Source organism: Acanthisitta chloris, unplaced genomic scaffold (genome assembly GCF_000695815.1).
Source record: "Acanthisitta chloris isolate BGI_N310 unplaced genomic scaffold, ASM69581v1 scaffold9221, whole genome shotgun sequence".
NCBI lineage: Eukaryota > Metazoa > Chordata > Aves > Passeriformes > Acanthisittidae > Acanthisitta > Acanthisitta chloris.
The window spans coordinates 58,079-71,360 of record NW_008657636.1 but is presented as its reverse complement, the minus strand read 5'-3'; the positions used below and the strand labels follow the sequence as shown (position 1 = coordinate 71,360).

The window sequence follows — 13,282 nt, the reverse complement described above, 5'->3', positions numbered from 1 at the left end:
CTCTTTCTTTTTACCTCTGAGCCATTAAAAATATTTCTACTGTGACACAATTCTTCTGTCCAGACATGAAAAGAGTTAATAAATCATGCTGACTAATACTGTGCTGAACTTCATTTTTTAACTTGTTTTTTAATATTACATGCTACCATAGAAGTAAAAAATTTGTTAAAAAACCAAACTTCATAGCTCACTTTCTTCACTTAACACTGCCATGTTTTCAAACATCACCTTATAATATTTCCTTTTTAAAAGTTGGGTTGAGGATAGTGGTATTTTGCATCTATCTATGCAAGTGTGTGTATGACTGTATAAATACATATATGGGGGTTAGTTACACACAGTATGATATAATGTACTGACCAGTATGAATTGATTAGAAGAGACCAGTTCATAAAGAGATTTGGCTTCATGAGAACTTGCTGATCTAAAGCAAGTGTTGGTCTTAGTGCTCACATCAAGAAATCTTGGCATGCTGAAGAGGAAAAACAATTACAAATGCTCATTAGGACCTTCTTGTCCCAACTCCAAGTTTGCTTTGTCCTAAAAGAAAGCCAAAAGAACCTGAATCCTAGAACTCCCTTTTGACTTAAATTGCCCAAAGTATTGTGTTCTTCCATGAACGCAATCACTACAAAACAAACGCCTGTTTTTTCTACTGTTTAAAATCAATATTCTAACCTCCTTCTCAGAGATGCAAATAGACAAGCAACAACAAAACAAAGGGTTTTGTTCTCTCTTCAGGGCAAAGGCAAAAAAACTCCTCTGTTTTCCACCCAACCAAGCTTCCGAAGAGTCTTCCTAGTGCCTTCTTTCCATGCTTTACACAAAGCACACTCAGAGCAGCGTATGAAGCACTGCCACCGTGTGCAGCTGGCTTCCCTTAGCACAATCCTTAGCTCCCTGCCCTTGTCAATCCCTCAACTAAATATTCCTCTTCATATGGTTTAGTTTGGGTCTCCAAACTATTGCTGCTACTCAGCTCTGCCAGTTTGCTTTGCCACCTCACATAAAACCCTTGAATTCCCATGCCTGCTATCTTGCTATAGCAATCAGGCTGGCCTATACCTTCCCTGCAATAAATGCTCTGCCAAGCTTAGTAGATGTGAGGAATTTATCTCTTGGGCCCATTTTATTCAGTTGTACATGTTAGTGTCAGTTATTAGGAAAGCTGCTAGATTAAGATCTTCAAGTAATTCTCCACAACTATGCATACACAACTCACCTGCACAGCCACACAAGCTTTGGCACGGTACAGCCCAATCGATGCAGTAAGGGCTGCTAAAACTAGAGGAGAAATGCACTGGAGCCATCACCCAGAAGAATACTGCTTTTCCCACTGTGTTATTTCATGAAAAATATTTACAAATCGACGATTTAAAATACACTCAGGGCCAAGCATCCCACAGACAAGAATCTTCTGAAATCCACCCGACAGCATCAGTTACAATACTATTTGAGGTTTTTGCAACTACATGTTTTAAAACAAAACCCTACTGTAAAAATCCTTTTACTGAGAAATGCAAAACATGCCCTGTCCTCAGACCAATCTCTGGGATAAACACGATATCTTGCCTTTTAGATTCAGATCTTCAGGGGTCAGCACAGTCTAACCGACACTTTATCTCTCTGTATCAAATGGCCTTATCTCACTTAAATATTTTTCTAAAATACAGCATGCAACAGTACACTAAGCAAAGGGGAGCAGAAAATAGCATAATGGGAGCACGGTAATCAAGAGCATAATAAAAAATCACAAAGATAAAACAGAGAGATTATTATTTTGGACAATTAGTGGTACTTTTAAATTGATTCTATGAACTTTCCTCCAAATGTTTAATTTTCTTTTTATACTGTTACTGGCACTGGAATAAATGCACCAAAAGAAACTTTGCCTCAAGCCCAAAGCTCCCTCTTGAATAATTCAAAAGCAAGAAGATCACAGTGGCTTCATTAAAGGGCCCTCGCTCTGTTCCTTTATTTTTCCCATGTTGCTGTTACAGTACAATATGCCTCTATAAGGAATTAAGTACCTTTGTGGCATTGCTTAAATTTTCTTTGGCAATGCAGTTATATAAGTGACTTACAGCGACTCCGAACTAGCAATACTGACAACTGCAATACAGCTTTTTTTACATAACTGTTATCAGCCAAAAAAACCCCTCAAAAATCCAGTGATCTGTGTCCTGGCAGGAGCTAGTGAAGGTAAAGCTTCCACAGCCACTTTTCCTCTTAACCCCTCTCCTGGACGGGGTGGTGGATTGTGAGGCTCTAACACCTCAGAGCAGCTGGGGACTCCGAACTTTATAGCAGACAAGCACCTGGACACTGTAAAGTCCATATGGGTGGAAAGTAGATTCTGACAATATGAACCTTTGCCAAATGCTCAAGTAAGACAAGCTGCTGTCCTGGCTAATTTTTCTGAGCAGATCTACTGACTTTACCAGGCTGACAGTGAATCTGAAAAACCCATCACGGCCTTCTCTGTGCTTATCTGTCTTAACACCTGGAGTGGGGAGGAGGTTGTGAGCAGGAGAGGGAGGCTCTCAGGCAGATCCCTCCAGCTTTGGCCGGTCAGCCTGCACTGCCCAGCTGAGTGCTGGAGTTAATCCGTAGGGCAGAGAAGATATGGGTCTCTTTTGTAATGTGGCTCTGATCTTTTTTCACTTTGTTATGGGTCATCACAGCTTTACTGTGTTAATTGACCATTACCCTGATTTCCAGTCATTAGTTAGAATTTCAAATTAATCTGATCAAACAGAACATACCTTGTGAAAGTAAACGCTCATTGATCTACTTTAGTCTCCAGGGTCTATTTCAGGCAGGGCAAGCTCACACAGGTTCTTTGATACTTCAGATGTGTTATTCCTAACAGACAGCTTTGCACATTTTAGATATTTGTATTTTTTTACGGGAAAACTGGAGCTCTGTCATGCCAAATCCTGGCACTATGGGACAGCATTACCACCAAGGAATCCTTCCACCTCCACTAAAAAGTGGAACTTAATTTTTAGCCATGTATAAATTATTTAGAATAACTACAGCATAAAAGAGATGGGGAAAAAAGTCCATGCCCTATTCAGCTTCTTTGACATGCATAAGGGCCACACACAAATTTCAGGTATATTCTAACCTCCCCATACATAAAAATAATCTGAACACTCCATCTGTGTTTCCTGTTTTTGTTGGACAACTTCTTGGATTCCTCAGACTATTTTAGACCTTAGACAGGTTATACCAGTATAATTAGATGAATTACTGGTACAGAGGTTTTTAACTGATGTAGATATGCTACTGTGAGCCATAAATCATTGCAGAAAAGGTGATTTGGTTTTGTCTCCCAGCCTGGAACAAGGCACTCCAATCTATGTAAGCCCACACTGATGGAAGGAATGTTTCAAAGAACAATTAAAGGAAAAGAAAAAGCTCTTCTTCTTAAAAAGAAGTTGCAAGGGACAACTTCCTTGCAAGTACATTTGGTATAATGTAGTTCTAAACAAAACCTCTCAAAATAAACATGGTGAACTGTACAGAAGTACTTCTGCTTCTCCTTAGCTTACACTTGCAAAGTTCTCAGCTGCCAGAAATCCACTTGCTCTGCCTCTGTTTATAAAGCCCTTCGTATCAAAACCCTATTATTATTGTCAAATACTTTTAAAACTAAGAACATGGACATATTGCTTGTATATTACAAAGACTTAAACAGGCAGAGAGACGCTTCTGCTTTATTTTGCACAGTCTGTCCTCAGCTCCATGGGCTTGCACAGTAAAGGAGCTTCAAATACTGACTGACTCCTTCCATGACTCAGGCAGCAGCACAGTTTACTCTGCCAGTCCTTCAGTTGCACCTGCACAGTTGTTTGAAGGGCCTTGCAGCAAAATAGATGAAGGATTTGGTTGAGTTAAAGAGCAAAGTCAAACAAATAAACTTTTGGGATGCTTTGACTAAATATAGGTGACATGGATCCCAGCCAAAGTGTCAGCACAGACAGAAGAAACACACTACGGTTTGAACGAATAACCATGATGTACAAGGCTTGCTTGGACAAGAGCAAAATAGCAAGTTTTCTGCATTTCTAAGACAACTCCAAGTTATCTCAAAGAATGGTGAAGAAATAATAAAAAGCCTGTGGATGGGTCTTATTCAGTCAAGATCTATATATTCCTTTGCTAATCCAGTTTCAGTGATTGTTCTGTAAGGGCCCCAAAGGGAATGTGTGAGGACACACTCATCTCCTGAGCACAGGAGATTAGTGCTGGTCCTTGGGACTTTGCTGCTGAACTCAGAGATCCCAATTCTGTCACCACAGCACAGAGAGAAAGCGTGGCCAGGGAGTATGCCAACCCAACTGTCTACCTGTTCCGAGCAGCACCATGAGAGTTTGCCTTCAGAGGCCCAAACTGTGTTAAGGGCATCCACCTGGATGGGGCTCTGGCATGGCAGTATGATATGGGGCTGTGTTTGCAAAATCATTTCTGGAGATTTTTTTATTTCTTTCTAGCTTACAGTCCCCAAAGAGTTAAACTGCAAAAAAGGAACAGCCAAAGGATTTCAATTCCCCCCTCATCAACATATGGAGGCATAGATCTTGTTTTTCTAAAAGAAAGTCCACCAGGATAAGAACCAGTATGTGAACATTTGAGTACACTATGAACAGGATTCAAGAGAAGAGAAAGGATCAATTGTTGCCTTTTTTGAGCATGAGAATTTTCACAAAATGACCTGTGATGTTGCATTCATTTTTAATATAAAATGAACTTTTTAATTTAAAATGACAACATGTGGGGCATTGCTTACCAGTTTTCAAACCTTCACGAGCTTCACACAGACAGTGTACACTGCAAGTTGCTTAGTTGCTTATTATGAAATGAAGCACAAATACTGTTCTGCAGGCTCATACAAAAATGCTAAAGATGGCCCAGCCTTAAACAAAATTACACTTAGAAAGCTGCATCTTACTAAACCTAACCTCATGGACTAGGCAAAATTATGGGCCTTTGAATTCCAGTAACATGAACTCTTTAACTGTCTGCCATAAACAAATACCCTAACTTGTTTTTAACTGCATTTTCTGGTTCCTCTCTGACGGGTTCCCATATTATACTTACACAGGGTCATCCCATCTATATGATAATAATGCATGTCCTCAGACTCAGAAGGGAGTCTCCAAAATACTTAGATCTAAATGCAGATCTTCTTATCCTGCCTATAATTGCACTGAGACAGGACATACTTTTCCTCTGTAACTCTACACATGCCATAGATGGTTGATCTGTACTACCATCAGAGTACTCAAAACAAAACAGAAGCAGATCAATATCAGCACTGTAAATTTCAGTTCCTTCTAGCTGAAAGGAGTCAGTCATACACTTGAACTACCAAGACATATGAGTCACCCAAACTTAAAATTTTCTCATCTCATGACCATGCCAATGATTAAAATATCTGAAATAGGGGGGTGGGGTTGACAGAAACAATTTATTCTTCCTCTTTGCAAAGCACAAACGTCATTTTCTACCAATAAAAATATTGCAAACTGTAACCTTGTTTACATTTCTTACAGCAAGATAACACAGCACTGAACATGCTGCTCTGAAAATAATTTTCATACAAATTAAAAGGTCAGCATACAGATTTTCTACATATGAGTTTTGTTTACTAAGGGACCTGGGTCACTTATCCACCTTTGTGAAACAGAAGTTGCACAACAGTTAGTTTTTGGTCAGAATTAACATTATTACTGGACTACCTAAAAGTGATTAGTTAGGTAAGACCTGGGACCATAGGCCACTGAGCACTGGAGACCATCCACCTGCATTTGTGGCTGAGACAAGAAGGTGTGACTTGCCTTCAGATAAGGTTCTTGTTAAAGCTGAGTCAACATTCAGGATGAAAGGTGAACATAAGAGCAAGATACTGATTTAGGAAGAACACTGCCTCTTTTACATACCTTCTATGAGACCTGCAGAAGAAAAGTAGCAGAGGCAGTGACAAATCTTAAGTGTCATGACTTGCAGTTACAACTGACAACATCTCTACTCTGAGGTAGTCTGGTACTGACAGACGTTCAAAGCTGGAAGAAATGACAGGGCTGGGGCTAGGATGGCAGTTCACCCCAGCAAATATCAGCAGAGAATAAAACCTGCAATCAAAGTGCTATGGGGCTATATTTACATCTAGAATTAGAAATGAGTGTTGACCTAGAATGAAGGATAATACTGGAACCAGGTTTAGGGCTGGGGCTCAGGCCAGCAGCTATCGATAAACTGCAGCTTAGAAAGTGCCTCCAGGTTCACACGAAAAATGGTATTGGCTTAAACCATCTGACTGCAGAGATCTGTGGGATAAGGAGTGAGATAATGCTAAGATTGGGAGTGGAATTAGGGTTTGAGTATAACCTGGAAGAGGTTGATAAACTGCATCGTCTTGTTTCAGTATCAGGGAGGGCCCCATGCTGTGATAAAGGTGCCACATGACAGGACTTCACACACCCTTGGCAAGCCAACACTGCCCAGTATGCCAGGCCTTTATCCTCTGTTGACAAGGCTGCCCAAGCTGTATATGGGCTGTGAACCTGATGTGTTCCTGATCCCCTGGGATTACTGTATATGCAAACTTCTGTCCTTGTGCACATGCACAGCAAACCTGGCACTCCTGAGAGATAGAGATTTCCCATACCATATATGCAGGGAAAAAGGACGGAACAAGGAAAGCATCTGTCTGAAAAATTCCAGTCTTTACTGTCTGCATTTTCTCCCTTCATTTGCAGTAGGGCTGCCATATCCAAAATACATCAAAGACTAAAAGCATCTGGCAACCAATGTCTCTTTTCTTAATAGACCCATTTTTAAAAACAGTAGGTCAAGTCTGTGCAGCAGGTTGGTCCTGCCAAGGAAATTAAAAGCTAAATCAGCCAAATATACCAAGATGCAGCACAAAAGCTCGTCTGTGTCTTCTCCAAACAGGAGCTTTGCCAATAATGATCTTGGCAGTACTATTTAGCACTTACCCTTTTCCCAGTTCTCGGGAATAGGTGTCCACCACGTTGCTCAGCATTTTTCAGGTCAGGGGAGTGTTCAGGATTGACCTTGCCTACTTCAAATAACAGAAAATTCTGACATATCTTAACTATCTGTGTGTTTTAATCACAAAATAGGTTCACCCACATTAGTGATTAATGGTGAAAAATTCGGTCTTGGTGGCAGACAACACCACTTTCTGGACAAGGAAGAGTCATGTAATCACATTTCAAGGACAAAATCATGTCCAGACTGGAGACTACATAGTTAAAAGCCTTAAAAATAAGTATTAGTAGCACACAGACTGTCTCTACCATTTTCCAAGCTTGTAATTTAGAGAATGCAGGGTAAGCAAGAACAACAGTTGCTCAATTCAACAAGCAAACCTGCTTCAGCATTCACTACAGACTGTGGAGGAAAAAGCTTCACAGTGAGTCTTGCCAAGAGGGAATTACAATAATGGAGCCTCATGGTCAGAAGACCACACACTTCTGTTGTGAAAGAGTCACTGGGTAAATATGGGTGTAGCCTGTAACATTTTAGCACTGCTGGAGGGAAAAAAAATAGTAAGAAAAAGTCACTTGCAAAAGATGATCTTACCCCTATAAAGGTATGAAGCCAAGAAAAAGGGATCTTACAAATCCACACTCATGTCAAAAATATGGCAGAAAGATGCTGCTGTTCTAGTACTGTCAATGCAGTAATGACACAGAGTGGGGAATAAAGGCAATTTGCAGAGTTGAGTCTGCAGCACATAATTTAGGCAAAAGCAACAACAGCATGAAAACAGGAATCTAAGGAATGGAGGAGTAAAAGTTAGGATGATGTAAAAAAAGACAGCTGAACTTTAGTTCACTAAAGTGAAGTCACAAAAGCAGTACATGCTCAGAATGATATAAAATTGTTAGCAAAATATGATAAAAATAAAATGTAAGGTGCTGGTTTTAAAACATACAAACAGGCAGGTACCTCAGCCTAGCAGAGACACTAACAAAGCAAAATGTGAAAGGTGACATTCAGCAACCTTAACAGTTGAAACCTGACCAAACATGTCCTTATCACTTTTGTATTTCAGGGATGTATACCAGTGTACCTGAAGGAGTTCAGCAAAGTTTTCCAAACTTATCTCTTCTTGTTTGCAGAAATTAAGTAAAGAATTTGCAAAATAATAATTTCTACAAAGCCACTGGCCTCAGTTCCATGTATATAAAGGTCTTGCCTGTCTCTGCACTAAGCAAAACTTCCTCTAATGATTCAACTTGGATTGTCCCACCAATTCAGAGCATTTTGTCAAACTGGGGGAAAAAAGGGTGTATTGCATACATCTTCCACGTGTCTTCTATGCTGTCTGGAGCAGCTGACATGTGACCAGAACAGGGTGCTGCTGGCCCCTTCTAGAGAAGGTGACAGGGAGCAGCAGAGGGAAGAGAGAGCCAAGCACCTGTGCACAGTGAGGGCACAGACTCAGCAAGGCTGGGAGCAGTGGGGGCTCAAAGGAGAGAGTAGTTCATCCAGCCAAGGCACTCCCCATCACAGGGGAGTGAAAGGCCATTTCATTCTCCCTCTGACCTCTGGATCTCTGAGGGAAGGCAAATAAACAAAGGCACTAAACGTTTAGCATTGCTTCTGATGCAAGGAGGATACAAAAGTGTCTCAAACAAAAGTTATTCGTTCTCTGATCTCCTAAGAGCTTCACTCTTTACTGTCCACCCATCAGATGTGGCAGGTTTTAGTGGGGTCTTGTTTCAGCATGCTGATGCATCCGGATGAGCCATCTGGGACAGTCTTCTAGTCTCAGCTTCGACCACCACTACACTCTTAATTTCTGTGCCATACTAAACTTCTGGTCCTTAGACATAAATTGCACTCATGAAGAAGGAACATAAATGATTCAATCCCCTGGTACAAATTAGCACAACATTTTTCCAACCCGTATTAAATTTCCAGATTATGAGGCCCACCAATTATATAATTTTTTTCCAAAATTCATGCTTTGTCTGTACTAACAGCTCATTGGGCTCTAAAACTCATAGAGAAAACTACTCACAGTATGACTATTCACAGTAGCCCAGATAACATTAAAGAACCTGTTGCAATTAATATTCATAAGCTGTATTTCCAAATCTCACATCTCAGGTCAAGAACTGCAACCATAATCATTGCCAATGAAATGCTGTGTTCTGACTCACTCCACACAAGTAAGCTGCTTCAGTAGGAGAAGGAGACAAGTCAAGTAACTGATAAGAAATAATTAAACTAATAACGTGCTAATGAAAAGGTGAATTAATTGAAACAGACCATGAAGTTTCCAAGAGTACACAAAGTAATTCAAGAGATGTTTACACTGGAAGGCTGACTATCCAGGGCAGGGATGAAATCAGATTGTGATATTAATAGCACATCCAACGATAAAGTTGATCATGGATTTTCTGTTGCTTACTGTCAAACATGAAATACTACTGCATGTCATTTTCACAAGCAAACCTTACAGAATGAGCAGGGAAATCAGAAAACAATACAGCCAGTATCACACTGGACAATAACACAGAAAACAGAGTTGATTTTCTCATTGACAAAACCCGCGAACTACAATATGAACTGCCCATTACTGTACCTTCATGACATCTTTATAGGAATGAATGGCCTCAACTTCCTCTTTGTCATCATCATCATCCTCCACTCCTTCATCCAGAGCATCATATCCTTCATCCCTACTCCCATCTGTTTCTGTGGTATTAGTCATGTAGTCAATAAGCCGCTCCAGTGGAGGACTTAATTCCCGCTCTTCATTGTCCTTCAAACCATAGTCCAGGGCTTTGTATATAATAATCCCTAGTGATTCAATAACCTATAAAAGTAAAAAAGAAATATTTATTAATGCCATGTACATAAACATATAGGTCAGTCTAGGAACACCCTTTTCTAATGTTTGTATAACAAACTCAGCAACTGAGAGGGCAATAAACATTAAAATCAAAAAGAAAAATGATTCTCTAGTATCTACAGCAGTGCTTCAGTCATATAGCACAGAACATGCAAGAGCAGGTCATACCACATTACCTACTGCTTTCTAATTTCAATGTCTGAACCAAAAATGAATAATTTAAAATAAAGCAGGATTTAGATTTTTAGATTACTTTTCCTCTTTCCTTCTAATATGACAAACCTCAAAGTAACATTACTCTAGACTTTTTAAGACATATTACATTGCATGCATATGCCCCTTTCTTTTGTGGGGCAGGTGGGAAGAAATTAAAAGAAAGAATAAACTAACATGAGATGCCTCACTCCTCCCACAAATTAATGACACTTGGAAACTGCCCTTCAGTTTCTGTACCTCTTCATTGACCCAAGAGCTGCCTGGACACAGCTGTGAACATCTCAATATTAACTCACTCAGCACTGGGACACCAGCCCACAAGAACTCCTTTGCCTGTTGCACAGCTGGTGGAGGCACACATATTCCACTGAAACTACCAACAACTGGATTCCATACTAACGAGGCAGTACCTCCATTTTTCATTTGTGCTCTATCAAGAGCAGAGCAAACCAATGACCTCTTACGTAGGGTAAGTGAACAAAAAATTGTCAGGAACATCTCAAAATGATAAATCAACATTTTTTTTTCCCTACAAACAATATTGAAGCTTCTACAATCTGAAAAATATAAAGAGACGGCATTTCAAACTGAGGAGTTTGGAAATAGGTATTCATGAAGAGGGAAGGGAAAATGGGTTTGCAATAGTAAACCACAAGAAGGTAATGTCACCGCTGGGAGATCCTTGTCTGACAATGGAAGTAGGACTGGAGTTATTGCATGTAATCTCTGATCTTCCCTGTGTGTTGTGATGGCTACCATGTCACACAAATTAGCAGACTCCAGTGTAGGAGTAGCTGGCACGAGAGCAACTTTAATAACAGGAGCATTTCTAAACACACCAAACCTTGTCATCAAATACCATTTTCTCTAATCTGGCTTTCGGTACTATCCCAGGCGACACTTCATACTGCAGATATTTTAAATTCTATTTCGCTAAGTAGAACAACATGAATGGATTCTTAAAACATTAAATTTTACTTTAGCAGCTTACTTACTTCAGCACAGTAAAGTATTTTTGGTCTGAGAGGCTGGAGGTTAGCAAAGACTTAAAATCGTTTCCTATTAGTTTATCTAGACAGATGATTTAATGAACTAGCTGTGGTCTGACAGCTTTACACTTGTGCACTTCATTCCTCTGTTGGGATTACTTTGCAGTGCAAATTCACTTGGCAAGACAGTGGCTAATAAACAAACAAACATAAAACCCAACACATAAAACTCATTCTTTTGTAATTTATTTCCAATAATTTTGATAACTTGATTCAATATGGAAGTTTTGCCTATGCTATTCTCTGGAAATGTGTTTATATATATTCCTAAAATATTCTAAAAATGCAGTTAAGGAAAGTAATTAGGCAAACTAATGAAGAAAAAAAAGTCTTAGTTTATTGAGTTCTAAGAACAGCTTCTGAATTGGAAAATGCTAGTGAGACAGCGAAGTATACCAGGGAAGCATCACTGCATTGTTGCTCAATTCTCATACCCTTCCCCAGACTTCTGCCACGACCCACTCTGGAGACAGGACACTGCACCATACAGACCTTAAAACCAGCTGCAACAGGTCAAACTTACATTTACAGCGTATCTGGCTCACTTCTTCGAAAGGCTATTTTGCAATAACTGTCTTATAGTACTTGCATTGTCAAAAAAATAATCTGAAAGTGTGGACATAAAATACATTATCTTGGTAGACATGTATGCTTCCTGTAACTCAGGTTCTGAGTACGATCTCAACATACACCCCTTCAGCAACTGAAGGGAACAAAGAACACCAAGTTAATTCCAACTTGAAGTACACCAAAAAGGAAACAAAGAACAGCTGAAAAATTGCTTTTATACTCCGAGCACTTGGGAGTAAGTTAAATGTGAGCAATTTCTAACCTTAATAAATAAATATTTGAAAGAGCTTAGCAGAAAAGGACTGAAAAATCCAAATCAGATGCAAAGAAAATTGTGACTTGCGCCATGCAGCGATGGTTGCTGAACACAGCTTCTGGATTTTGCTACCAACACTTTGAAAAAATAGAAGGAGGATAAAGAAAGTGCACTTTCTCTGCCTCCTTCTGCTTGGGAAGAGGATTAAGGCATTCAAAAGCACCGTGGCTAAAACTGGATGACAGCTGCTGCTTTCTTTGATGTATCAGCAGTGGGGCTTTTGCAGTTCAGTAATATGGTTTGTGCATTTTTATGTACTATGAACAGATTTCATAATACATGCAAAGCTGACACAACACGAAACCTGCAACGGCACCAATTCAGAGCTATAGTGCAGTCTCTCAGGTCCTTTTCAGGAGATGTGATCAAAACCATATTTGCTCAGTGTCTGTCAGTATCACAGACTCTTCTTGCTGGAAGACAAAGCAGCAAACCTCTTAACTGTGTAACTTTGCTTTGACTTGCATTAAAATTGAAAACATTCGGTGCTTTCAGTAATATTGGTTTAGCAAGATCTTGTAAAACTACACAAATGCCATATGAATATCACACAGAAGTAACAGAATTGTCAGCACTTCTTTGCATGGACAAAATTACTAATGCAACTTCACACAAATAAAACTTCCTGGCCTATATATTAGTGGAAGCAAAATATACAAGTCGGCTCATTGTTGCTTAAATGCATGAGTGCTGTCACTTTGCTTGTAATACAAATCAAATACAAAAAGAAGAAAAGCTTTTCACACCTGAATGGATGAACTGATAAATAAGCATTTTCCTGGAGCTGAATAATCAGGGACTATCACTTTTTTTTACCTTTAAAGCATCAATTATTTGCAAAGAAATCACAGGTTTTAAACTGCACTGTTGGCTAATTTCACACAAAGTAAATACTTCTAGCAACTAACAAGTGACAAGCACTGGCATAGTTTGCAATTATATGTGGAAACAGAGGTATAGTAGGAAAAACAAAGGTAAGAAATGACCTAGCAAAGCTTTTTGTAAACCACAGAGTTGCAGACTGACACACCAAAACAACTGCATGATACTGAAATAAGTGTAAGCACTAACAATAAATGGTGATGCTCAATTCAGATGTAAAAAAAATACAGCTCTGTACCTTGAATTTCAGAATTAATTCATTCCTGATTGATTTAAATTTTGATGAAGGACCTGACCTTTGCAAATCAGTCAGTAGCTAAATAACCTCAAAAAAAATAAACAAGGAAG

At 39.4% G+C, this 13,282-nt stretch overlaps 1 protein-coding gene across 1 annotated transcript in view; it reads right to left on the bottom strand.

Moving 5' to 3' along the window:
• SPIRE1 (spire-type actin nucleation factor 1) overlaps positions 1-9,859 on the bottom strand; it is a 67,802-nt gene extending 57,943 nt beyond the window's left edge. Inside the window, exon 1 of the mRNA XM_009084801.1 lies at positions 9,632-9,859. Coding sequence (XP_009083049.1) covers positions 9,632-9,760 — 129 coding nt within the window. The 5' untranslated portion in view covers positions 9,761-9,859. The remainder of the gene's footprint in view (positions 1-9,631) is intronic.
• Between the last annotated feature and the right edge of the window lie 3,423 nt (positions 9,860-13,282).